Here is a 22,297-nt window from a genome sequence, read left to right on the forward strand (position 1 = left end):
ATCAATTATATGACGCAAGCCTTGTTTCAACCTCTTCGCAAATACAAGGGCAAATAATTTCCCATCATTATTCAGCAGGCTAACGGGTCTCCAGTTGTCTTTATAAAGACTATCCTTATTAGGTGTGGGAAATAAAGTAATTACACCTTGCGTAATGGAAGCCGGTAACTCCCCTTTTTCTATTGTTTCTTGGAACATAGCAAGAATGAACGGAATGATTTATCATTGATGCTTTATAAAACTCGCTTATTAAACCATCATTTCCAGGGGACCCATTGTCCTTAAGGCTTTTAATACCGTTTTTTAATCTCAATTTCAGATAACTCATCATCACAAAAATCCCTGAAATCATTATCTATCTTCTTGGCAATGTTTGCTACATTGTCTAAGAAAATATCCATATTGGAAGTTGACTGGGCTGATGTATAACAATTCTGATAAAACTGGGCAACATGCTGAGAGATTTCTTTTGGATTTTCATTCGTTCTGCTGCTTCAGAGTTCTTACTTCCTCAGCATTGAAATCAATCGCTTTCTTCAGATTAACGATGCTGATAGTGTTCTTTCTCACCAAATCCATGTCATCTGCGCTCTCTGATTTTAGCCGTGAGGATGCGGAAGATGTTGTCCTGTAGCTGGCTCAGTGATGGTTCACTTCTCAGCTTCTTTGGAAGTTGCTCCTTGGTTGGGGTATTCGGGTATGACTCCCATTCACCCCCCCCCCCCCCCTTTTTTTTACACTGCAAGCATATGAGTTTCAGCAATGCCTCTTTTCTCCTTGGAAGTTTCAACATCCATTATCCCAGCAACAGTTTGGTCATGTCCTGACTCAATGCTACTAGCTATGAAGACGTTAGCTAGCTAATTTAACTAAACACCCTGAAACTTTTCGATAGCAAACGTTAGCTTGTTCGTTGGAAATCGTCCAAAATATATTTCAATGGTTTGATTAATTACAAAAGTATTCAAAATAGCTACATTGTATGGCTAGACATATTTTTTTTGTGAGAAGAAAAATTGCAACAGCAACCTAAAATTATAAACTGAGAAAACCCTAAAATTGTTCCTCAGCTAGAAATGTTACACCCTCTCATGCCGCCATCTTGAGCCCCCCGGCTACCTGTATTTGACATTGTGTTTACCTGTATTTAACATTGTGTTGTTATTTCGCTGAACATTAGATTGTTCAATTTTATTTTTGGCAGTGAAACGAGGCTACTCAGGCGAGAGAAAAAACTCACCCAAATGTATAGCCCCATTGGAAAATATAAATGGACTGTTTGAAAATGTGAAGTAATGTATTTTAAAAGAAAAGTGGGGTTTATTTTAATAAAAAAATGTGAATCACATTTTTTTTCGTCTTACCCCGGACGGCATTGCGCGTACCCGTTGGCAATACCTGCTCTATATTGTTCACTCATCAACTCTGTAATTAGACATGTCTGGTAATTAGACATGTCTGGTAGCCAGAGTGCATTTCAACTAGACTAGGACAAGCAAACGATAACTAATGTGTCTGTTATTGAACGGTTCTTGTTTGACAGATCCAGACATTCCTAGCCAATCTGATCGCCATTTGGAAGGAGGTGAGCAAGCCGGCTCAGCCAGGGCCAACCAAACACAAATAGAAGTATCCGCTTCATTCTATAGATCTGTTTTGTATGAAACTATATATTCTGTTATATTTAGCTTATTAACAAAAAACATGATTGATCTTTTGCAAAAATACAGTACCACAATATACATCTTAAAAACCATTTTATTGCCTATATGATGATTAAGGTGTATTGTCTATGTAGCACTTCACATTATAATAGTATGATTGTATGAACGACCATCATGTCACCAAAACCATCAACTCTATATCCAACATCTATTTATATACTCATGAATCACCATCAGATTCAACACAATTCACCAAATTATTTCAAGCCTATCAATCAATAGGCTTAAAGTGGTGATGAGATTATTAATGTGATGTGTGGAATATGTGAGCAGCACTTTCAAAGTCAAGGGCCTTTGACGAACGCCTCAGTGACAGGCTGGAGAAAAACACAAAAGATTCATGTTGGCAAACGGCAATGTCAGAAGTTTCAGATAAGGTGACATTTTGTCAACAAATTTAATCTAAATTTTTTAACAAACATAAACACAAAACATTTATAACAGAGATGAACTATGTTCAGGGTCATTTGCAATGTATAGACACAAAAAAATATGATAAAAGCAAATGAATAAAAGCTACATTATATTATACAATTTGATTAGTAGAAGTACATGATGAAAATAACAATGGAAATAAATTGTCATAATGACATAAAGGACACAAATGGTTAGTGCTTTTGACAGGTAGGCTATTATAAGCTTATTATTCTAAAAACAAAGATATTCAAAAACGAAATACTGGCTTTACATAGAAGAAATGTCTAAATACTTTTTTTTGTTAACATAAGTGTGCTTAATTTAACAGGGAAAAAACAAATATTTACCACGTTAAAACCGTCTCTGAAATCAGGAAATTGCCAACAAAGCTGTTAAAATTTTAAACAAGGTCTTAATAAATTGCACATTTAAAAAATATGACATATCATTGTCCCAGCGCTATACTTGTGCAGTGGTGCACCTTTATAATCTTGGTCTCCATTTGGTCTTCCGCTGGGCTAGAGAGCTGATCTGTCCACAGATTATATTTCTATGGTTCTGTCTCAGGCAGCTTCTATTCTTCACAGGTAGGGGTACTGACTGAGCTTCCTTTGGCTGAGCTGGTAGGCTGCTGCGCTGGATCGGGGTACGGGGTAAGGCTGGGCCGCCAGCTGCTGCTGGTGGTGGTACTGTCCCTGGGCATGTAGGAGCCCCAGGGAGGAGTAGGGCCCATTGGGCCGGGTGTGTCGAGAAGAGCCGCCGGCATGGAGCTGGTCCACGGCCTGGGAGACAGAGGCCAGGGCGGCAGAGGCAGGGTAGGCATACAGGTTCGGGGTAGAGGTGAAGATGGAGGCAGCCTCGTGCAGGCGGTAAGAGGAGTTGGAGGAGATGGGAGGAGGGTAAGTGGTCTGACGGGGCAAGGAGCTGTTGTTGCCTCCTGTTCTGTCTTGTGACGATGACATCACAGACTGCTGTACCTGGAGAGGAAAACATTGGCTAGAATTTATATCACTTCATTCACATTTTACATTTACATTTTTATTTTATTTCATTTAACCTTTATTTAACTAGGCAAGTCAGTTAAGAACAAATATTTTCAATGACGGCCTAGGAAAAGTGGGTTAACTGCCTTGTTCAGGGGCAGAATGACTGATTTTTACCTTGTCATCTCGGGGATTTGATCTAGCAACCTTTTGGATACTGGCCTAACGCTCTAACCACTAGGCTACCTGCCACCCCATACCTTCATTCACATTCTAGATAACTACATTTTAAATAAAAACCCTAAGACATGACAATTGAGATCAACCATATACCCTTACCTGACTCAGGTTGAGTGGTTGGGATCTGCTAGTTGTGGCACTCTGGTTGCGATCAGAGCTGGAGGTCCCTCCTGCTCTGCTGGACTGCTGAGCTGTTCCCTTCTTGGATTTACCAGAGACATTAGCAGGTTGATCTGAAAATCAATAAAACCAAATTATTTAAGGTGAAAGGCAACAAAACTAAGGAGGTGGGCAGCCCCACCTATACAATAGTAGGGGGAACACTAGACTGGAGGTGTGTTACCATGCCAACCTGTTTTTTGTACTCTGCTCTCCCCAGACTGGGTCTTCACTAAGGGCAGGATGATGGCTAGAGACTTGGAGAAGGAGTGGGAGGTCTGGGACGAGGAGGAGTTGTTGGCCAGGCCCTTGGGGCTCAGGGGACTGCTGGTGGACGAGTCAGAGTCATGGACTGTCACACAGCTAATCACATTGGCCCGCTGGTTAGCACCAGAGCTGTGACAGAAAAGAGGAAGAAAAGTCGGTTTTCTTTTTAGAACACAAAAATTCCTCTTTTGCTTTCAACCCAACCCCTTGAGACACACTGACACACGCACCCGAGGGATTGAGACTAAAGCCAGGGTCATCCACGGTGCTAGTTTCAGCTACTTAACAAAACAGCAGCGTATCTCCTTTGTCTCTCATTCATTCACACATTAGGTGGATACATGAGAATACACAGGATGTGACCTCACCTGGCAGCAGGGAACTTCCCGTCATCCTCGTCCTCTGTGTCACTATGGATGGTGATAATGCTGACAGCAGGGCTGGGAGTATCAGAGATGACAATTGGATCACCACTCAAGGCAGGCAGTGGTGTGTTGTGGACCATAAGGGCGGCTGTCTGCAGCAACGACACAGGCCTGCAAAGGGACAAATGTCATTTTAACAGGAAAATATATTGAGATGTTTCAATGTGCTTTAAAAAAGTTTGCTTTGATCTGAAAGTCATCCATCATAAAGCTCTCACTGATTCATAGAAATCACATACCTGATGAGGAAGGGAACCATACAGTATACAAGAGTATGAATAAAGTGTATTTTGGGACCTGGCCATTGGGTTGAAAGTTACCTGGCCCTACTGTCGGCATGTCGAGCCTTAGACCTTTTCCCCTGCTGAGATCTTGATTGGAACTGGGCCGCAGGTGCATGACGCCCCAGTGTATGGTCCTGCTGTTTGATGCCACGGTAATGACTGCCATGACGATCCCTGGTATGACAGCAACTTGTAATTAGCTTCCCTACCATATTTGAATCAGTACAACACAACATTATCTGAACCATCTAACGTCTCCACATACTGTAACCTAGATACAAAATCATGTCCGAAAATATCAAATTAGGGCTTCCTCTGATTCCTCTAACGTTCTGCTCTTTGGACAATGATATGGCCTTAGTGCCCAGAGGGACAGCACTGCAGTACTCACCTCCAGTGTGAGGCCTGTTGTCCTGAGCTGTCTCCCCCGGAGAGGGGGGCTCCCATGGGGGAGTCAGGGACCAGAGTCTGGGTTTGGCTGGGGTTGTGGAGGGACATACCTGGCATCTGCTGCCACGTGGAGGGGATGAGGATCTGCTGGGTGCCTGCTGGCCAGCCCTGCTGTACACACACAGACAAAAACAAACAAACTGATTTATTCTAGGTTTGCTTCTAAAACAACTAATACTGAGATCAATGAAAGCAAGTTGAACAGTCTGTTTTAAGGGAAATAGAAAAATGCTGTGCTACATGTGAGTATGAGTCAGACCATTACAGGTTGGGTGTGGATTCTACAAGAACCACTGGGAAGAGGCATGACAAACACATGCAGTTTGCAGACAGACATGATTCGGTGTCTGCTCCTGTCATACATGGAAAGCTATAGGCATCCAGCATGCCCCCACTGAGTCAAGCTCAAATTCAGAAGGGAAAGAAAAACATCATATGATTGTTCTCTGTTCCCCGGACTTCCAAAGCATGACCCGAACAGAGAAAACCTCAATAGTTACTGCTGAGGGAAATATGTTTGAAATCAAAACACCATTAAACCGGCACTCCAACTGGCAGGAGAAAAAACTGTTAATTCTCTCAAGCCAAGCAGACATGCCCTGGAAGACAGAGTTCTGTGGAACTGAGAAGGTGGTTTAAAACCTGAAACTCAGAGGAATCTGTTAAGAGAAGCATGACAGACAATCAAGGGGCAGCATTCTAAGATGGTATTTCTAATGTCTGCTGCACGATTCCAGGACCAAAGCAACGACACTGATATTTTGAATCAACAGGGATTCCAAAGGTTGAAGTGATGAAGTGCAAATTTACATTTGGTTGAATCTATTTACATTTCAGCAAGACTTCCGGAAACTTCAGCTGTCTCTGTATCATAATGTAAAAGCTCTCTTTTTGGAAGGGGAAGAGAAAAGGAGAGATGAGATGCTGCAAGCATAAGCACAGACCAGAGTTAGCAGCAGTACATGCGTCCCATGCTCTGCCCACCCCTGACATGTGTCGGAGGAGAAAGGGGCAACGGGGTAGCAGTGATGGTGCTTTACCAGCATGGTAGGGCTCTGTTCCAGTAGGCCAGGACTTCCAGCCCCACAGCCCAGGGGCAGTGAATACAGAGGGGCCATTCCTGCCACAGGGGCGTGCAGGGTGGCTACCATCAATGGATTGCAGGATTGCTGGTGGGGAGGAGGTTTGAGGGAGGGATGTAGGGGTTAGATAACTGGACGGGGAAGGTCAATCCGATCTCCACATCCCTTCACCAATCAGTCTGAGACTGATTTCCAAAGAAAGGAGAGGATGTTAAGGAGGCTAAACACCTTGGTGTGATGAATCCTGTCAATAGTACTCTGGTTATTCATAGGATTTCAATGGACACACATGGTGTCAAGCTGTGGTGGGTCGTCATTCAGCACTCAGTTTTGCTGTACCTGTGTGAGCATTCCAGGCTGGAGATGCAGAGGCTGAGTGGACTGGTTCTGCGGCACCATGGGAACAGAGTTATCCATCCTCACTGGGAACCCAGAGTGTTTACCGGATGACTGGAGGCCTAAGAAGAAAGGAAGGCGGTAGATTAGTTACGATGTCATGCATACAGCTCTGCAGATGCAAACTGCAGACATTACATCTAACTAGGGACAATTGGACAACATTATGAAGTTCAGATCCTCTTGTGTTATTACATCACATAAGGCTACACAACATGTATCACTGAAAGCGGTCTCCCACATTACAACCTATGTACTTAGCTGCGACATGAATTTGGTCTTCATTCGAGTTCAGCAAGAGAGGCAAACAAACTATACCTATAACATTATAACCCTGCCCCATCTGTTCTCACCCTGGATGGTGGGTGGGCAGACTATGAGAGTCTGCTGGAAAGGCTCTGCCTGGCCACACAGCTGGGTGGGTCTGGTCTGCAGAGGGACACTTTGCTGGTGGAGACCTGGGATGTTGATAGTAGCCTGCTGATACAGCCCCGACTGGTAGTTCAGCAGAGGGACGTTGCTGCTCAGGGACAGGGACTGGCCACCGGTTGACGCCATCTGACATTGTGTGGATAACATGAAATAACCATTCATCACATTTCACTTTCACACTTTACATGCTGTAAAATATTCATGCTAGGACATGCTGAGTAAGTCTGATGATAAAAGATATTAGCTTAAGGGGAAAAAGATCCTTAGTTCTGTGATTAAAATGTGTTTTTCTTATAAATAATTTCTGTGTTCTATTCATGTGCTGTTCTATAAACCAATTTCTTTGTTCATGCAAGTGACTGACTGAACGAATCCTCACTATCAGTAGCTGCAATTTGGCAGTACACCCAGACCTTGTTTTGAGAATGAAAGATATCACAGTTTCAAGGTCTCAGCTTAGAAGGAGTGCAGTATTGGTCTGTCACATGCATGACCCAGTATTGGTCGGTCACATGAATGAAACAAAACAGTCATGATTAATTAGTTATGCTAAATCATGCAAATATAACTTGTCTGAGCTTCTGACAGACAGACGTTCACTATGGTGCATTACGTTTGTTGGAACCTCCAGCGCGCTGACAATAATGATTCATTTAAGATTGACTTTTAGTGTCCCTGTGTAAGAATTTCCACAACAGTTCTCACCTGGTTGTGCTGGTTGAGCTGGCTGCTAAATGTAACAGTGAGGTTTGTAGCTGCACTGGGATTGTTGTTGCTAGAAAACAGATTCTTTCCACTCTCGAAAGGGCTGACCCTTCGCTTGCAAATGTCCATGTTCTGGAAGCACGACTTCACACTGAAAAAGAAGAAATATCATGGCATATGTGAATCTAAAAGAGCAAGGTACTCTGTACTCTTATAATATCCACCTGGCACAGCCAGAAGAGGACTGGCCACACCTCAGAGCCTGGTTCCTCTCTAGGTTTCTTCCTCAGTTTCTGTCTTTCTGGGGAGTTTTTCCTAACCACCGTGCTTCTACATCTGCATTGCTTGCTGTTTGGGGTTTTAGGCTGGGTTTCTGTATAAGCACTTTGTGACTGCTGATGTAAAAAGGGCTTTATAAATACATTTGATTTGATGAAACATTTTATCTCGAGAGGCTCAGTTGGTAGAGCATGGTGTTTGCAACGCCAGGGTTGTGGGTTTGATTCCCACGGGGGACCAGTACGGAAAAAATGTATGAAATGTATGCATTCACTACTGTAAGTCGCTCTGGATAAGAGCGTCTGCTAAATGACTAAAATGTAAATGTAAATGTAAAAACAAGGAGATTTGCCAAGCTGTCTTAATCCTGGGCTATCGTGTGTAAGAGCTCTTTGGCCAAAAAAATGATATTAAATTTCATTTGACAAATGCCACAATGCGATAGTCCTGACGATCCTCTACTTACTGTGAGCTGTGAGGGAAGTGCAGCAGGTGGGTCATGGTGACGAAGGTGTGGTTGAGGGTCTTCATGGGGGTGATGCGTTTGTCTGCGTCCAGCGTTAGCATCTTCTTCAGCAGGTCAATAAACTCTCTCCGGTCAGCCTTCTCTGCCTGGATGTCAGTCCCCGCCAGACTAGTCATGTTCACCTGCCACAACATACAGAAAGTCTGCTAAATGACTAAAATGTAAACATTTATAGATGCACTATGCAGAAATCGCTCCACCATTTCCTGGTTGCTAAAATTCTCCTAATTTCATTTTTTTTGTGACAAAACAAGCAAGCATAGTGTAGAGAATCATTGTACCGTCTTTATTTATTATTATAGATATATATATATTTTTTTACTCTGAAATATATTTTCCATAACCAAAAATATTGTTTTCAGCTATTTGAAGCTGGTGCACAAAGCCGAAAGTAAAAGACGCAAAAAACAAAACATATAGAACAGATATACTGCTTCTTAGACTTGCTTTCACTCCGAATGACAGTTGCATATTGCATCTTTAAACATCCAAGTCTACTCTGAAGATATCAAATAAATTGGAGATATGAAACATACCAATTTATAAGCATAGCCTAGTACAAAATAGTAATGGATTAATGACAAGAGTAGATTTATAGAATGAATGGCGACCTAGTCACCCTCACCTGCATCATATCATCCAGACAGTTGAAGATGTATTTCCGAGCCTCCTTTGACTTTATCCCCAGCTCCGCCTCGTGCTCTGAAGGAGTCTACAGTCAAAAAGAAAATGTAAATAAATAAATAATATTAAAAGGTACTGTACAATATACATCAGTGAACAAGATATTTAATCAATATGCACACACACATCACAATTGCTGCTACCATACTCTTATCCACTATTGCTAATACTGAACAATTTAAACACTTACCCTGAACAATTTATCCACCAGCCCTTCAATCCCCCCCTTCTCTAATACATGTGTAAATATTGTACGTTAAATGTGCCTTCCTGTATTTTACTTATGCAAAAAAATGTATTCTATTCTACTGAGCCATTGACTTTATGTTCGTATTCTTATCTTGTATTATTTCTTATTGTTGTTGCATTGTCAAGAAGGAACCTGCAAGTAAGCATTTCGTTTGAAGGTATATACCATGTATATCCTGTACATACAACTAAAAAAACTTAACTTGAAAAACATAATTAGTTATAAACATGTAATTATCAACATTCTGATTCCTAATATGTTACCTACTGTACCTTGAGCCTCCATAGGGGGTAGCTGGAGTCAGGGCCTCTGTTAAAGAAGCGACTGGACTTGGTGCCTTCACTCAGGAGGTATTCAGCAGGCAGGCCCTGGGTCTGGGAGATGTACCGGATCTGATGAAGCCAAGAGAAAAGCAACAGCAACAGTGCTAATCAGAGGTTGGTCACAAACAGACTTAGAGCCGGTTTCCAGACACCGATTAAGCCTAGTGTTGGACTAACACTGAACACACTTTTTAGTTCAGGACTACACTTAATCTGTGTCCGGGAAACCAGCCATTTCATGTATGACTGATACTTCAACAAAATGGAGGAAACAAATACATGTCAATGATGGATGACAGTGTCGTGTCTCACAAAAAGTAGAAGAGATGGTGCTGACCTGATCATACTCTGAGGCACCAGGATAAAGAGGCCAACCCAAGAACAGTTCAGCAATGACGCAGCCCAGAGACCACATATCTATAGCTTCACAGAAGGGAAGGCCCAGGATGATCTCTGGCGCCCTGCAACAACACACAGTTGAAGTCAGAAGGTTACATACACCTTAGCCAAATACATTTCAACTCAGTTTTTCACAGCTCCTGACATTTAATCCTAGTAAAATTCCCCTGTCTTAGGTCAGTTAGGATCACCACTTTATTTTAAGAATGTGAAATGTCAGAATAATAGTAGAGAATTATTTATTTCAGCTTTTATTTCTTTCATCACATTTCCAGTGGGTCAGAAGTTTACATACACTCAATTAGTATTTGGTAGCATTGCCTTTAAATTGTTTAACTTGGGTCAAACGTTTCAGGTAGCCTTCCACAAGCTTCCCGCAATAAGTTGGGTGAATTTTGGCTCATTCCTCCTGACAGAGCTGGTGTAACTGAGTCAGGTTTGTACTGTAGGCCTCCTTGCCCGCACACGCTTTTTCAGTGATGCCCACAAATGTTTTATAGGATTGAGGTCAGGGCTTTGTGATGGCCACTCCAATACCTTGACTTTGTTGTCCTTAAGCCATTTTGCCACAACTTTGGAAGTATGCTTGGGGTCATTGTCCATTTGGAAGACCCATTTGCGACCAAGCTTTAACTTCCTGACTGATGTCTTCCTGAGATGTTGCTTCAATACATCCACATAATTTTCCTTTCCTCATGATGCCATCTCTTTTGTGACGTGCACCAGTCCCTAATGCAGCAAAACACCCCCACAACATGATGCTGCCACCCCCGTGCTTCACGGTTGGGATGGTGTTCTTCGGCTTGCAAGCCTCCCCCTTTTCCCTCCAAACATAATGATGGTCATTATGGCCAAACAGTTCTATTTTTGTTTCATTAGACCAGAGGACATTTCTCCAAAAAGTACGATCTTTGTCCCCATGTGCAGTTGCAAACCATAGTCTGGCTTTTTTATGGCAGTTTTGGAGCAGTGGCTTCTTCCTTGCTGAGCGGCCTTTCGGGTTATGTTGATATGGGACTCATTTTACTGTGGATATAGATACTTTTGTACCCGTTTCCTCCAGCATCTTCACAAGGTCCTTTGCTGTTGTTCTGGGATTTATTTGCACTTTTCGCACCAAAGTACGTTCATCTCTGTGAGACAGAACGCGTCTCCTTCCTGAGCGGTATGACAGCTGCGTGGTCCCATGGCGTTTATACTTGCGTACTATTGTTTGTACAGATAAACGTGGTACCTTCAGGCGTTTGGAAATTGCTCCCAAGGTTGAAGCAGACTTGTGGAGGTCTACAATTTTTTTCCTGAGGTCTTAGCTGATTTCTTTTGATTTTCCCATGATGTCAAGCAAAGAGGCACTGAGTTTAAAGGTAGGCCTTGAAATACATCCACATGTACACCTCCAATTGACTCAAATGATGTCAATTAGCCTATCAGAGGCTTCTAAAGCCATGACATCATTTTCTGGAATTTTCCAAGCTGGTGAAAGGCACAGTCAACTTAGTGTATGTAAACTTCTGACCCACTGGAATTGTGTTACAGTGGATTATAAATTAAATAATCTGTCTGTAAAAAATTGTTGGAAAAATTACTTTTGTCATGCACAAAGTAGATGTCCTAATCGAATTGCCAAAACTATAGTTTGTTAACAAGAAATTTGTGGAGTGGTTGAAAAACGAGTTTTAATGACTCCAACCTAAGTGTATGTAAACTTCTGACTTCAACTGTAAACCATTGGACATGTTGATAACATGAGTACATAATATTGAGCCTGCAATACATCCATGGCTACTGAGACTCTTATGTCACAAAATGACGTGTGCACCAGGGTTGGGCTCAATTAAATTTGTATTCAGTCAAGTAAATTGAAATTACAATGCCGATTTTACTTATTGGAATATTCAGTTTACTTCCTGAATTTACTGAATCTGAATGAAATTGACCCCAACCCTGACTGGCACTCACCGGTAGTAGCGTGACTGTAGGTAGGTGGAACACACTGCCTTAGAAACATGGCTGGCGGAGCCGAAGTCGATGACCTTCACCCTGTAGGGCTGTCTGAGAGGATCCACCAGCATGATGTTCTCAGGCTTCAGGTCAGCATGGATTAGACCCAGGCTCTTCAGCTTCAACAGGGCCGTAGCCACCTGATGACATACGTGACAATGTAAAAACAATAAATATATATATTATATATATATAATGTATGTGGCTGTACAATATGTGTATGATATGGGTAACGTGCAATATGTACAGTGTATTGTGTTATTTTGCATATAGTAGTATTGTGCAGTACTAAAAAAAGTGTTCAAGACAATTAATTGTACTGTATCATACCTGCTGCAGCACAGGCCGGATGGACTTGAGCAGCAGCGGGCTGAACTTGCTGTGCTTCAGAAAGTCATAGAGATTCTGCTCCAACATCTCAAACACGAGACAGGTGTGGTTCTTGTGTTGGAAACACTCGTAGGAACGCACAAAGTTGAACTCGTCTGCGTTCTCTGTGCTCAGTCTGCTCAGGATACTCACCTGCAGAACGATGGCAGATACAGAGCCTTCAGAAAGTATTCATTCCACATTTTGTTGTGTTACAGCCTGAATTCAAAACGGACTATATAGATTTTTTTTCTCAACCATCTACACACAATAACCCATAATGACAAAGTCAAACATTGTTTTTTGACATTTTAGAAAATGTACTGAAAATTATATACAGAAATATCTCATTTACATAAGTATTCACACCCCTGTCACCGTTTACAGCTGTGAGTCTTTCTGGGTACGTTTTTAAGAGCTTTGCACACCTGGATTGTACAGTATTTGCACATTATTCTTTATACATTCTTCAAGCTCTGTCAAGTTGGTTGTTGATCATTGCTGGACAGCCATTTTCAAGTCTTGCCATAGATTTTCAAGCTGATTTAAGTCAAAACTGTAACTCGGCCACTCAGGATCATTCAATGTCGTCTTGGTAGGCAACTCCAGTGTATATTTGGCCTTGTGTTTTAAGTTATTGTCCTACTGAAAGGTGAATTTGTCTCCCAGTGTCTGTTGGAAAGCATACTGAACCAGGTTTTCCTCTTGGACTTTGTTTGTGCTTAGTTCCATTCCATTTCTTTTTGTCCTAAAAAAACCTCCCTAGTCCTTGCGATGACAAACATACCCATAACATGATGCTGCCACCACCATGCTTCAAAATATGAAGAGCGGTACTCATTTATGTGTTGTGTTTGCCCCAAACAGAACACTTTGTATTCAGGACATAAAGTAAATTTCTTTGCCACATTTTTAGCAGTTTTAATTTAGTGCCTTATTGTAAACAGGATGCATGTCTTGCAATATTTGTATTCTGCACAGGCTTCCTTCTTTTCAATATGTCATTTAAGTTAGGATTATGGAGTAACTACAATGTTGATCCATCCTCAGTTTCCTTCCTCTCCGGCAACTGAGTTAGGAAGGACACCTGTATGTTTGTAGTGACTGGGTATATTGATACACCATCCAAAGTGTAATTAAAAACTTCACCATGTTAAGGGATATTCAATGTCTGCTTTAAAAATAATTATTAAAAAAGCTATCTACCAATAGGTGCCCTTTGCGAGGCATTGAAAAACCTCCCTGGTCTTTGTGGTTGAATCTGTGTTTAAAATTCACTGCTCGACTAAGGGATCCTACAGATAATTGTATGTGTGGGGTATAGAGATGAGGTAGTCATTAAAAAAAGCATGTTAAACACTATTATTGCACACAGAAAGTCCATGCAACTTATTATGTGACTTGTTAAGCAAAAGTTTACTCCTGAACATATTTAGGCTTACCATAACAAAGGGGCTGAATACTTATTGACCCAAAACATTTCAGCTTTTCATTTTTTATTAATTTGTAAACATTTCAGTAAACATAATTCCACTTTTAAATGATGGGGTATTGTGTGTAGGCCAGTGACACATCTAAATGAAATCAATTTTAAATTCAGGCTGTAACAACAAAATGTGGAGAAAGTAAAGGGGTGTGGATACTTTCTGAAGGCTCTGTAGATATGTTAAAATATTTGTATTATCATCTCCTTCCCAAACTTCTACAAAATGTACACATGCATGGTACCTCTACAATTTTCAAATTCAATTGAAACTCTGACCAGAGACTAATTTATCTGGTTAAAGCTTACAAGAAAGTCACTTCTGCTTAGTGTCACTAACCTCAATTTGACCTTGCCGGGCATATGAAGGATGATTCTTCAAGATCTTGATGGCCACGATTTCATTGGTGCCACGCTTCCAGCATTTAGCCACCTGGCCAAATGTACCTCTCCCTAGGAACTCCAGCACCTCATAACTGTTAGACAAAGAGCACAGGATCTCATGCTGCACTAGCTGGTAGTCCCCCTCACTGTGGGAGTTACTACTCTTAGTGGTGGAGGTGGAATGTGCTATTGACTGGGCTGTGGTGGTCCCCCCGCCAGCGGCAGGGCGGTTGGAGAGCACAGGGGCAGAGAGCTCCTCCAGGATCTGAACACTGTCACTGCTGTCCACCTCCTCACTTTTCCTCTTCAGGCTGTTACTGTACTGCTTGTTGTATAGGTCCCCTGGCTGGGAGGAGGATGCAGCATCCTTGACATGGTGACTGGTAGAGGAGGAGGAAGATGAAGAGGGTCCTCGGGCACTGCCTGTGCTGTCTGCCGCCCGTACGACTGTCTGCTCCCGGGAGCCTCCCCCCATTGATGGATACCCCTGGTTGGAGTTGGAGGAGTTGTATGCTGGGTTAAAACTTGATGCAGAGGGGGAGGATGTGTTTCCATTTCCCTGGATGGGGCCCTGCTGCTGGTAGTAAGTGTAGTTGTTGTCTCCCACCTGGCCGCTCACATCCCACACACTGTTCTCTACCTTCAATTTCTTGGTGCGAGTGTATGCGCTGGAGGAGACTGAGGGAGAGGAAAAAACCTGGAGCTGGGAAGCCATGTCTACACAAAATGGGAGGCAAAGAGATTACTGGAAGCTGGCTACCTCGCGATCATCATAAACTGACAACTGGTGTTAACTAGCGATCTTACATTGTTGTAATAGATCAAACAGTTCAAATCATTTTAGCAGCATTACAACTCAAACGTTAGCTGACGTTAGTGTTTCATCAAAGTGTTCTGCTATCTACGGGCCCAGGCTGTGCTATGTGGATCAAAGCAACAAGCTAGGCTAAGGATGCTTATGGAAAACTGTTTGTCAACAACCGGAAAATAACATATATTGCATAGGTCAACGTCACCTGCGTTTGGTTTAGTCCTGCGGGTCCGATCGATTTCCCAAACTAGCTAGCTAGTTGCAGGCAGATGATACTAGCTAAGATTCCAGCTAATGCGAACTTCATGCAGATCTCCCCTCGAGATCTCAAAACATCAACCGGGACATCATAATAACAACACGAGGATATCACAAGACATCACATAATTTAGAGGTACCTAGAAAATGTCAAACTGACTGCAAAAACAGTAGGATAGACCCATCCCATCCATCAATCCATAACAAATCAACCGTATACCTCAGCACCAGAAGCGCTTCAGCATTACCGTAGGGATTGGAAACAAGCGCGTGATAAATTGTAGTCTCCTAAAAAATAATCTCAGGATTACATTTTAGACTAAACAGAAACAATCATTGAAAAGATCAGAAGAAACATCACCGCCTCTGCTTGGTGTTTGTGGTAGCTACACTTTTTAAGAGACCAAATGAAATATTTGACTAGGAGGAACGAGGAAATAGAACCCATGGTACTACCACAGAGTTTCTAAACCCAGAGGAGCCACATCGTGAGAATTTCGTGAACGCTTGCGAAACAGACCAAGCAGGGGTTGGAGAAGTCAATGAGAAAATTCTTCCTTGGTTAATTTTCTCGAAATCTAAAAGGCACAATCTAGATTCAATACAATGTCTTAAGTAGTTGAACATGTTATTACGCCAACCTCGTGGAAATGACAAACTGACACGTTTTAATTTTCGTCAAAAACAACTTTATATCGAAGGAGTGCCTTTGATTTGACGGTCTGCACATGCGCCGTTCTGCGCGAGACGACCGTTAGATCCGATTACGTGTTTCGTTTCTACGAATTTATTTAAATTTTAATAGACAAGTCAGTTAAGAACAAATATTTATTTTCAACGACGGCCTAGGAACAGTGGAACTGTCTTGTTCAGGGTTTCGATCTTGCAACCTTTCGGTTACTAGTCCAACGCTCTAATCACTAGACGACCTGCCGCCCCAGAATGAGTTTAGCCAAACATTTTTATAACTAACCCTATATGTGGTTTAGCTAGCCAACGTCGCCATGAAATCATTTACAAGTGTGATAAAGGATTTCTATCGGATAAGCAGTTTCTGCCTATCTTCCTACTGTACTGTCTTTCTTATCTCGTTTGTGCCGCGCGCATGCTCAGATGGTGGCCTTGGAGATGTCTAGAAGATTTAGCATTAGCCATAATATAAATAACAAAGCACACCACAGCAAAGGTAAGAAACGTTAACCAACGTTTAAGCAACTTCAACAATAATGTAAAATTATGTTAATTTCAGTTGCTTCAGAGAAGTTGTGTGAAAACCATAATAAAAAATTGCAAGCTAGCTAGCCAGGTTAGCATAACACAATCTGTGACGTAGTTAGTTTGCTAGCAAATTTAAAGGGATACGTTAGCCCTCTAAAATCTCATTCTAATGATTTCCACTTGACTTCGCTGTTAAGAGTATCCTACTGTTTGTATGACTTTCTATTTATCCACTGAGCTGATTCAGATTTTTTTTAAAGCATAGGCAGATATGGCTAATAGATTTGGTTACATTTCTTTTAGAGGAGGACCATGTTAGATCTCTACCCTCCATGGCCGCACAAACTGAAAATGGGTTTTTACATCTGAAACAGTACCTCAAAGAGATGTCCTCCATGAGACAAGCTTTGAACACAGGCCGTCCCTTGGTAATTTGCTTGAGGGACCAGGTATTTTAGCTACCTACTCAATAGGAATTAATTATCATTCTCTGAGCTCTGTTAAAAGCTTTAACAGTTTTAATGTAACATCACGTTTCTGTATTTATTGTATTTAATAGGATAGACTTCCACTCCTACCAAAGAAAACCTCACCCAGATCTACTAATGACAAGATTGCTGCAGGTAGGGCTATGCTAACATCTGGAATATATCTGACCCTTTACAAGTGGAGAAAGTAGCTGCAACTGTTTGTGTTGTTGACCACTATGTTCTTCCCTTCACTCCCCCTGTTGCTGATAAAGATATAGAATGCACCATGTCAATAAAGCAGCATGCTCCAGCAGAAGAGGAAATATTAAGGTGTGTAAATGATTTTTAACAAATCATATTTTGTATTGCACCAACACTTTCTTAAATGGCCATGTTATAACCGCCCTTCAATACCATATTTTACGTTTTATACAGAAGGATAAAATTCAGGAGGGACGAGCACATAATAGAGAAGCTTCAGTGGATCTACAAGATACTTTGTGGCTTAACCAACATGAGGAATAGAGACGTGAAAACACTGGTTAGATTTGCTTTATTTATGGGTGACATTGTGTTCATTCATTGTTGTAATAAATGACACAATTGTACAGTGAAGTTGTGTATTTCTCACCAAGTTGCCTCTTACAAGTGGGTATGTGAACATCATCATGAAAGACACAGATAAAACCAATGTTCTTTTGAAGAACTCTCAGAGGTAACCAAACTAAATCCATTTATATCACCTCTTACAATACCCATTGACTTACAAAACTTAAATAGCTAGTGTATGGTAACCTGCTTGATTTAACTGCATTCAAATAAAATACATTTTTTATTTTAATAATTCAGATGTGATTCTATGTTGTCAGGTGTCTGATTCCATTTGCACCTGACATGAACATCAACCCAGACTTGTGGGAGTCATTCATCAATCACCAAGACCAAGGTAGTAAAGTTGTCCACAGATTTTCATGGGAATACCAGTACTATCATTGTTTTTAATGGTTTTTGTTTTTCAGAGCCAAAATCACCCTCCGCTAAGTTTGCTGGGTAAGAAATGTAATACATACAGTACATTGGTTAAAATCCATATGTCATTTAGCAGACGCTCTTACCCAGAGCAACTAGGGTTAAGTGCCTTGCTCAAGGGCACATCGGGAGATGGTTTTACCTAGTCGGCTCAGGGATTCACACCAGCAACCTTTTGGTTACTGTCCCAATACTCTTAACCACTAGGCTACCTGCAACCCCTAATTAATTATGTATTTGCTAACTAAAGTTTAATGGTCAATTCCACCTTAAAACATTGCAGTTGTAAGCCTGTCCAGTTAGGACTCAGAAGGAAGGCAGGTCTAAAGGAGGTAGAGAATGAAACTGGGGACCTACCTCCTTGGCTGAACCTGCTCTTGGATGAGAACAGTTAGTACACAGCCATTTTGATTTGCAGTATAACAAATATATAAGGACCATATAATGACACTTCAGTATAAATGGCATATAACGGTTTACTTGGGTCTGAAAGTCAGATTGAAATACTGATATTGACCATTTACTTTCCACAGCCACATATGAGAAGGATCCTCAGAAGTGAGTATCAGTGGCCAGGGTTTAAGACATTAATGAAACATGAGAGAGTAAAATATAGAAATTCAATCTTGACATATTTTTTTCAGACCAAAGAACAGACATGATATGCTGGAACGTGTCAGAACAAAGTCCATCGAAATCCAGAGATCTATGAACAATCAGATGGAGACAGACATGTTTGAGAAGAAAATGTAAGCGGTTGTAATGATTCCAATATAGGCCTGTGTAATGTTAGACTTTTCCTCTCATTTCAATATTCTTTTGGGATCAAAACATAAATGCAAGTGAAAACATTTACAGTATAGAGTCAGTATGTTTAATTTGTTTTGTTTAGACACAGAGAGGAGAGAATGAGGACTCTCCTGGATGCATTGATGGCCTCAAGGAAGGAGACAAGTCTACCTATGCTTCTCTCCTCCCTAAAACATGAGCTCAGGGAACCAAAATCTGCGCTTTTATTTTGGCGAGTTTCAGTTCTATGTTACCAACTATGTACTATGTGTCACTTGTTCATAGGGAAAAATCATGTGAAATAAAGTAAATGTTGACATTGGTTGTATTTTAGTTTACTTTTAAAATGTTTACTTAGGTACGAAATCCTGAAGAGCGATGTCTCAGAACTGTCCGATGACAGGGACTTTGAGTACAGGACCATCCTGCAGAAGATCGGCCAATTCCACAATTTATCTCACAAGAAGTTGCCCTACTTTAAGGTAATCATTCCAAATTCTCTGGAAGTGAATAGATTCATGGCAAATCATTTTTGAACACTCGTATCAGTGTATCAGTTTGTTTGTGGATTATTAGTGTAAGCCTGACGATTAGTTAAAAAATAAACCCTGTTATTGTTTATAGGAGAAATTTTGTCTCCTTGTTCTCTCTCTGCCATCGAATCAGCTTCTGCAACCAGCCATGCAAGATGCTCTGATGTTCCTCACTGAGAACGTCTTCCAGCTCCTACCCCAACAACTCAAGCACTGGTATCAGTATCTCAAACTGCCCTTTTATGACGCCTCCTGACTCTTAAACTCAAGTCATCCTCAGGGGGCTGCCAGCCAATGGTTGTTATTTTAGTTTAAATTATATTAAATGTAATTTGTTTCAGAAATATGGACACATCAGTCTTGTGTAATTGTTGTACTTAGTCAGGCAAGGAACCGCTGTGAACACTTGTCAGTTTTAAGACTTTCTTTAGTTTCACAATTTAAAATATTCAAGACAAAATTACATTCCTTTGAGATATATTAGCATTTTGCCTTTACAGTGTTTATATACAATATCTGCATTGAAATGCATAGTGGTATGAATATAAAGACATTCTACATTACATTTTAACAAAATATTAAGACTATACCAGCATAGTCGAAATCAAATATCACCTTCCATATAGTTCCAGGATAAAAACAAAACTTATTTGAAAAATAATACTGACATTACAACACATTTCAAAGAACTGGATGGTATCCAAAGGAAACAACCCTATCCATTTAAGTGAGCTGAAAGCCTATAGGCTATAGTGTAGAGACATTGCTGCTTAATTCAAGTTTGAAAGAAATAAATGGACCAAAGGAATGCACAAAAAAACAAACATTTTGCAATGTAAATAATATGCTGTTATTCCTTCTATAATGAGTCTGGTTCATTGAACAAAATAATCAAGCTGTTCTGAGTACACAAAGAATTATCATAATTCTCAACAGCTACTGATATCTATCTAGAACACAGGATAAGAAAATGTTTAGTGCTTGGATTTATCTAAAGTTAACATTTAACAACAACGCTTAAAAATAATGTCATACAGCTAATAGGAGAGGACAAGTCCAGCATATCCTCATAAAGCAAGTACAGGCTACATTACAAAAAGTTATTAAAACAAATGACTGATTTGATGACAGAATATGCATCACACAGCATTCTCCAACAAAATATGCTTCCCAATTGCTGAAAGCATCAATATCTTTTGTCAAAGAAGTAATACATGTCATGAACAGCATCTAAGAATTCACAGATGTGTTTAACAGTGACAATAATTCTTGATATTGTCACCCATACCTGTAGGCCTATGTTTTTGAGGCAACATTTCTAAGCATCTCCCATATATTGTAGGTGCATGTTGACAGAAGTGGTTTCACCATTAAGATGAGTGGAGTAATTTAGTGTTAGTCAGTATTGGTATTATTAGTAGAGATAGTACCTGTAGTACGGCAATTTGAAAGAATGCAATAGTGGTTCTCATTTGTGAAGAACATTTATGAGAGGATTCCTAAAGTCAGGTTCTGAATATGAGGTGGATAGACACTCTATTCAAATCTGTAATGATGTAAGGAAAGTGACTGTTGCACTCTTCAAGTACGACCTCCCAGACATCTCATCCATCCGTGGGCTACCTGAAGGAGTGTCTGAAATGTACACTCCTCCGCTTCAGCTTCTCTGGGTTGTGGGAGGCCATGTGAGAGAACTCTCGGAAGATGTCCAGGTAAGTAGTGTCTCCTGAAAAGGGATAGGAATGTAACAGAGCATTATCGTCAAGAATTGCAATTGAATTGATCTGGTAAATAACAGTAGGCCTGCCATAAAATAAAGTGGAATTTGTGTGAAAAAATATGAAATCGATTGTTCAAAACCTGAAAAAAAGATTTAAAAAATGACAGACACTCGATTCTAGATAACACATCAGCAGAGGAACAAAACCATAGTCTAGTCATCATGACTCTAGGCTTCACCCAATCTATTACCAAATTCTCAAGCTTTACTTTTCTGGTGACAATGACGACCGCCAGTCAAACTCCTTTCTACCCCAAGAAATTCTCAGCTAGACTAATTTAAAAAGGAGGGAAGAAGAACATTCCAGTCTATGGCTGTGTGTATCTATGATTATTTGGTAATTTATGATCAATGGGCAAATGAGCAGCACACCAACTACAGGGGCCAATTCACAGGCCTTTCAAATAAACGGTTGAGAACCGATTTATCAAACAAATTGAAAACATTTTATAAAGCGCTGAAACAAGTGTAAATATATATATATATATATATATATATAAAAATGGGGCAAACTGGATTGATCATAGAAATAATGTTTGAATCCCTGAGTTGAATGTAGGAGGACAGGTTTTCTAATCTCTGAAAATGTGTGGTATGTTGTTATAACTTCACCCTAGACGTAAGTGGTTGACTCATAAGTGCATTTCCAGTTCAGGTTAATGCAGTTAGTTGCAGTGACAGGGGGAGTGTTAAGTTGTAGTGACAGAGGGAGTGTTATAACAGTGCTATAGAAAGAACAGAAGAAATGAAGCAATAAGCAGCGGGAGAAGTTAGGTGTTGAATGAGTCACATCTTCCATTTATTTTCAGTATTTTCTCATTTTAGCAGACATTAGGAAAAGGAAATTAACATAAAGGTAGCAGTAGTGTAAGGTAAAGATACTCAGAGACGTGTTCTCTAACAATATACAAACAACATGTACAGAGGTAATTAGTAAAAAAAAATAAAAAAAGAATACAGGAAAGTTCAAATTTGCATGTTTCAAGCAAGCAGTTTTAAGTGGTAATAATTGTTTAGCCTATTTACAGCATAGCAGTCACCTGGTCAACCTATGGTCTAGTCAATCCACTGACTCCGATACACTGTACTGTACAACATGTAAACCTTTAGTGGCTTGACGCAAATCATTGTTCCCCAGATCTTTCAT

At 40.6% G+C, this 22,297-nt stretch overlaps 3 protein-coding genes across 9 annotated transcripts in view; 1 reads left to right on the plus strand and 2 right to left on the minus strand.

The window, feature by feature from the left end:
• Window positions 1-1,740: 1,740 nt before the first annotated feature.
• Window positions 1,741-16,166, minus strand: LOC115165612 (homeodomain-interacting protein kinase 1). Of its 3 annotated transcripts, XM_029718833.1 has the most exons (18): window positions 15,279-16,166; window positions 14,219-14,979; window positions 12,357-12,548; window positions 11,985-12,166; window positions 9,964-10,087; window positions 9,576-9,695; window positions 8,995-9,081; window positions 8,310-8,491; window positions 7,565-7,715; window positions 6,781-6,985; window positions 6,371-6,489; window positions 5,990-6,118; window positions 4,891-5,060; window positions 4,536-4,673; window positions 4,159-4,326; window positions 3,717-3,919; window positions 3,464-3,597; window positions 1,741-3,118 (listed from the first exon to the last, which is right to left on the minus strand). In XM_029718833.1, the coding sequence occupies exons 2-18, from the start codon at window positions 14,975-14,977 to the stop codon at window positions 2,723-2,725; spliced, it is 3,459 nt and encodes a 1,152-aa protein (XP_029574693.1). In that variant the 5' UTR covers window positions 14,978-14,979; window positions 15,279-16,166; the 3' UTR covers window positions 1,741-2,722. The 3 variants fall into 3 exon arrangements, with proteins under 3 accessions (XP_029574693.1, XP_029574695.1, XP_029574694.1); XM_029718835.1 differs by lacking the exon at window positions 5,990-6,118 and having other exon boundaries at window positions 4,891-5,057; window positions 15,279-16,164; XM_029718834.1 differs by lacking the exon at window positions 5,990-6,118 and having other exon boundaries at window positions 15,279-16,164.
• Window positions 16,167-16,201: 35 nt separating this feature from the next.
• Window positions 16,202-19,722, plus strand: LOC115165615 (uncharacterized). Of its 4 annotated transcripts, none has more exons than XM_029718840.1 (14): window positions 16,202-16,517; window positions 16,853-16,998; window positions 17,109-17,172; window positions 17,292-17,349; window positions 17,455-17,560; window positions 17,655-17,734; window positions 17,889-17,965; window positions 18,039-18,069; window positions 18,332-18,438; window positions 18,582-18,606; window positions 18,693-18,797; window positions 18,941-19,069; window positions 19,196-19,319; window positions 19,504-19,722. In XM_029718840.1, the coding sequence occupies exons 1-14, from the start codon at window positions 16,445-16,447 to the stop codon at window positions 19,624-19,626; spliced, it is 1,248 nt and encodes a 415-aa protein (XP_029574700.1). In that variant the 5' UTR covers window positions 16,202-16,444; the 3' UTR covers window positions 19,627-19,722. The 4 variants fall into 4 exon arrangements, with proteins under 4 accessions (XP_029574700.1, XP_029574698.1, XP_029574699.1 ...); XM_029718838.1 differs by having other exon boundaries at window positions 19,462-19,720; XM_029718839.1 differs by having other exon boundaries at window positions 16,853-16,977; window positions 19,462-19,720.
• A 57-nt stretch (window positions 19,723-19,779) lies between these two features.
• Window positions 19,780-22,297, minus strand: part of LOC115165613 (arf-GAP with coiled-coil, ANK repeat and PH domain-containing protein 3-like) — a 108,629-nt gene continuing 106,111 nt past the window's right edge. For both annotated transcript variants that reach the window (XM_029718837.1, XM_029718836.1), the window contains one exon: window positions 19,780-21,096. In XM_029718837.1, the coding sequence (XP_029574697.1) occupies window positions 20,990-21,096 (107 nt within the window). In that variant the 3' untranslated portion in view covers window positions 19,780-20,989. The remainder of the gene's footprint in view (window positions 21,097-22,297) is intronic.

This window comes from Salmo trutta, chromosome 28 (assembly GCF_901001165.1).
Source record: "Salmo trutta chromosome 28, fSalTru1.1, whole genome shotgun sequence".
NCBI lineage: Eukaryota > Metazoa > Chordata > Actinopteri > Salmoniformes > Salmonidae > Salmo > Salmo trutta.